The sequence below is a fragment of the Sinocyclocheilus anshuiensis genome, unplaced genomic scaffold, assembly GCF_001515605.1.
Source record: "Sinocyclocheilus anshuiensis isolate Anshui unplaced genomic scaffold, SAMN03320099.WGS_v1.1 scaffold942, whole genome shotgun sequence".
NCBI lineage: Eukaryota > Metazoa > Chordata > Actinopteri > Cypriniformes > Cyprinidae > Sinocyclocheilus > Sinocyclocheilus anshuiensis.
In genome coordinates, this window is record NW_015536531.1 from 592,889 (window position 1) to 597,725 (window position 4,837).

The 4,837-nt window shown below is 40.1% G+C and overlaps 1 protein-coding gene across 1 annotated transcript in view; it reads right to left on the reverse strand.

The window, feature by feature from the left end:
* Positions 1-4,837, reverse strand: part of LOC107694830 (E3 ubiquitin-protein ligase HECTD1-like) — a 37,932-nt gene that overhangs the window by 16,461 nt on the left and 16,634 nt on the right. The window contains exons 24-25 of the mRNA XM_016494530.1: positions 3,141-3,317; positions 1,079-1,912 (exon numbers count right to left, since the gene is read on the reverse strand). Of these exons, the coding sequence (XP_016350016.1) occupies positions 1,079-1,912; positions 3,141-3,317 (1,011 nt within the window). The remainder of the gene's footprint in view (positions 1-1,078; positions 1,913-3,140; positions 3,318-4,837) is intronic.

The window sequence follows — 4,837 nt, forward strand, 5'->3', positions numbered from 1 at the left end:
CATATTTTATTACCATTTTCTAAACTATAGCGAATAAACTGTGATAATGTGAGAAATGTTGAAGGTGTCTGAATAAATTTTGGTTTGACTGTATCTATTTGATAAATGAAGTTAACCAACTAACATTATACATACTCTTTTGGTTTCTGTACCCAATATTTAAAAAATGTACAAATGCAATAAAAATATTGGTATCGTTACTCGGTATTGGCAAGTACCAAAAATAAAAGTATCGTATCGGGCGAGTACTGGAAAAAGTGGTATCGGTGCATCCCTAATTTTAATGCAAATCTAGTCTAAGGCATAGCAAAGAAATGGTTGGAACTGACAAGAAATACTACCATTTCTCTTCTATACTTATGTTTCAGACTGCACTTCTAACCCAACTATAATTTTTCTGAGAAAATCTTCAGCATTATCAAATATAATAATCCTCCACTTAAGTCAGTGATTCAAAACAGGCCAAAGGTTAAAAGATATCTAAACCGGTGTTCCTCAACCAGGGAGCCAAGGCCCTCAAGATAATTTTAATTAAGACAAAACAAGCATTAAAATAAATTTAATACTTTTTTTTTTTTAATTATTTTAATAAGCCCCTCAACAACTCTTTGTTTCCTTTGAAGAAGAGTCAGGGTTCCCACTATCTAGAAAAACATTAATATATAATGTAGCATAATTTTAAAAGTGTGATTTGTAAATTAATAAAATCTTATACTTTTTACTAGTTATGCCTAATTCGAAAATATTTTATTTTGGTAGAGCCTCAGTAACAAATTGCAAAAAAAAAAAAAAATTCCGTAAATGACTAATTACTGGGAGAGTAAATTAATTGGTTAAAAAGAAATTCAACACTGAAGATCATTCAGCTTCTAAAACTCTGAATTCTTTTAATTTTGACTATTTTGATTACTTTTAAATTTGCAGTAACTAGAAATGCCCATCGATTAAAATAGTTCTGAAAAGCAAAACTCAGAATATTGTTGTGGACAATACAGGTCTATGGAGTCAAAAAGGTTGAGAACCACTGACCTAAACCAGGTATTGGCTGTTAGAAAAATGGGGAGCTGAAGATACTCACTGGCAGTACTCATTACATTGCGTCCCAGTGTGTTAGTGTTGTTATCGCTGCTGCTTCGGCTCAGGTTCATGTTGTTGGTGGCATTGGTACGAGACATGTTGGGCACTCTGCGAACAAATGACTCCATCAGGCTGGCCTCGCGAGTGGACAAGTTGGGAACGCTGGCACTGGAGCTCATGGGCGCTCCAGCTGCCAAAAGTGAGCTGACGGACAGCCGTGCACTGGTAGCAGAGCACAAGGGCCTCTGGGATGCAGCGTCCTTACTAGATGACTCTGAAACAGAGCTGACGTCTGGCGAGCTCACACTCACGATTCCCATAGAGATGGCCATTGACTCCGCCGACTGTCTTGAAGTGCCATCGGGTGCTGGTGTTTTATGTTCGCCACTTTCACTTCCTGTGTCTGCAGTTAGTGTGCTGGTGCTGGAGGCTTCGGCTGTGGAAAGCACAACTATCGGTTCTTGGCCCTCGGCCCCCGGAGGCCCTCCACCGATGCTTACTCCCTGCTCCAACAGGCTTTCGACTCTGCGCTCCACTCGGGTGGAGCTGAGGCTTATATCGCTGCTGCTGGCCACGCTACACACCGAACTGCTACTACCCTTGCGGCTAGAGGAACTGGCCCCCGCTGTGGAGGATGAGCCACCCTTGTCTGGACAGTTATTTTTCACCAGGCTGCTCCAGGACTGCGGCGTGCCTGCAACAGTGGATGAAACAGGTTTGGGTGACGGCGCTGACTCAGGGTCGTACCCTGGCGCAAGCTTGAGGTCAAACTTCCCTTCCGCACCCATACGATATGAGTTTGAGCCACTGGCATCCCAGGTGACATCAATCCAGCCTGAAAAGTGGGGGAGGGAGGGGGGATATGAACGGGTGAGACCCAGCAAGAGAGCAGAGAAAGACAGCAGCAAGTCAAAGACAACAGCTTGCGCTCGACACTGGACCAGAAATAACAGAATAAACCAAGATCATTGGATGAGGTCAATTTGATTTTTAGATCTCAACAAAATCTCTCCAATTCATATTCAGTATACTTGCAATCATCTAAGAAGAAGCCCAAATCACTCTGGTCCAGGTGAAGCAGTGAGGTAGAAACATGAAGCACAGAAAATGACAAATTAAAAAAAAAAAAGCAGTAGAATTTTGCAAATGCCAAGCTACAAAGCCACTTAAGAAAAAAAACAGAAGAATCATTTTGGTCAGTGTCAAATACACTTGCAATGGAGTTCATTCAGAGCTTGCAAATTGTGAAATCAACATGCACTTGACTTGACTTGACTGATGGAGACAGATTAAAAATGCTGTTTTACACAGTGAAACATGGCTGCCCAAAGAATCAATAGCAACTGAGTGGATGCTTAAGATAATACGAGTAGGACATCAAAATTGTTACCTGTTAAGCTGGGGGGGAGGGATAAAGGTTGCACTTCAAAATAGCAAACTAATAAAAACAAAAATGTATGGAGTGACAGTTGCAGAGAGCAAGTAGTAATCTAACACTTACCATTGAACTTCAGAGTGTGAAACAGATTTTTTTTTTATTATTTATTCATGCAGAATAGAAGCAAGAGGAAAGCATCACATCAATAAGTAAACAAAGGAAGAAAGATCGGTTTCAGATCAACCCGGCCATAGGTTGTTTTCTTTAACTACAAAAAGCATTTTTTGATAAGAAGGGCTGATCTGAAAGCAGTCCCTCTGAGGCATGCTGGGAAAACAAGTCCAATGTGATTTAACTTTTGCTCTGTTTTACTGTGTGAATGTCAGTAATGGGTAACTCCATCTCCCCCCTCACTTGTGATGGATTTGCAGCAGAAAGCTCCTCAAAACATGCAAATGCACTTGATGTTCACAATTTGTTTTCCTTAAACATTGAAGTACCACTGAACTCCATTGTCGATTGGCCAGTAAAGAACTTTTCATGTAGTGGTCCGATGCAGTGATGCCTTGAACACCGTTGTACATAAATCTGCTACGGCATAAGTATTACACATTGTGCTGTCCTATACAAGCTATCAATGGTTGGATGCACACACCAAGAGCACAAAAGTGACACCGGTCCTCACCATTATGAGCCTCTCCAGTCACAGTCCCCTCTCCTGCAGGATTGCCATCCTGGTCCCTCCACTTCCAGTCGATACCACGTACCACCCGTGCCCCTGGTACAATGTATTTCATAACCTGAGAGCGAAAGAGCCGGCGCTGCCGTCTCATGTTGGCCTCTGCCTCCTTCACTGCTTTTCCTGACAATGCAGAACAAATCTTAACTGATTGGAAACATGAGCAGAGACGAAGCAAATTAAAATAGCATGCAATTAAGGAAGGTCATTTTTCTTTTGTGATAGTGTAGACAAATTAAAATGACATGTCTGCTAAATAGCTTCCTTTTAATGACTCAGTTCCCAGTTCATATGTTAATCATTTCATTTACATAATCCAAAACTGTCGTGATGAGAGACGACTCTTTAAAGTCGGCAAGAAATGGAAATTTGTATTGTTTTTTTATTATTATTATTATTGTGTGTTTTTTTTTTATTGTCTTACAGTGCACAATTCAACCACGCACGTTTAATTTTTTTAACCATGTTCTTTTTAATCAAAATGTCAATTTGATTTTCAGGTGAAATTACAGATTTCTCTCTGGTGACTGGACGTCTCCAATCATTTAGCCCACTTAAACCCGTCCTCTTACAACAGACGCAAACTCACATTCATATCTTCCTCCATCAATCAACAACCAATGGATAGGATAAGTCCCTGCACTACATTTTTTTTATTTTTTCAATAATCCATTTATCTCGGCTGTATGTGACAATATGAAAGAAAAGATCTGTTGCTACTTCTGTAACATCACAACTTTAAAGCCAAACCCAGTATATGGTGAAATAGAGTAGCAAATTACATCTTCAGTGTTGCCATGTGGTGCTTTGGGAGCCAAATCCCAATAGAAAAATCAATGACGTTAGATTACTGCAATCAGATCAATTACATGGCAAATACTAATATCCTTACAACAAACAGCTCTTTGACGAAGCATAAATATTATAATTGGGTCACAATTAGGGGTGCTCCGATCAGGGTTTTTGAGGCCGATCACCGATCACAGAAAGCAGTATCTGCCGATACCGATCTTTTTAAAGCCTTCTTTTTATCATTTATATTGATACTCCAATCAGGATTTTTAGACATTTATTCAGGGCCTGACTTTCATTTTTGAAAATGGGGGGAATTCCCCTCTTAGGTGACTCTTGTGAGAGGGGAAGCAGCTTTCACACAGGAGTCCGCTACAGATCCGTGGATGATTACCACAAACACAACATTTATCCATTATTTTGATTTCAAATCCAAACATTGTCACTGAAAATGCTTTTTCAACATTGTGATTCTTTTTTTTTTTTAACACAGTACAGTAATACAATCTTTCACAGACATGTTTAAACTCAATAAACATAAGCAACACATTATTCAATGCTTTTTACTTTTGCATTTACTTCTAGATTTATATATTAAGTTGCTCAAGCAAAAATAATGCACTGTTACTTTAATTCAGCGCTTGCAGCGCAGCAAAAATAGACTCTGTACGGAAACGATCTCTGCAATGCTGCAGACGCGCCGCTAATGGAACGCACTGCCGGACAGCAACCGCGTGCAGTGTGCATGCTTTATTAATCCGTTAACATGAGCGTGGAAAAAATACGCACCACATACGCATTGCAAACGGAGTAATGTGAACCTGGCATTATGTGTGTGCGCTGCAAGTGTG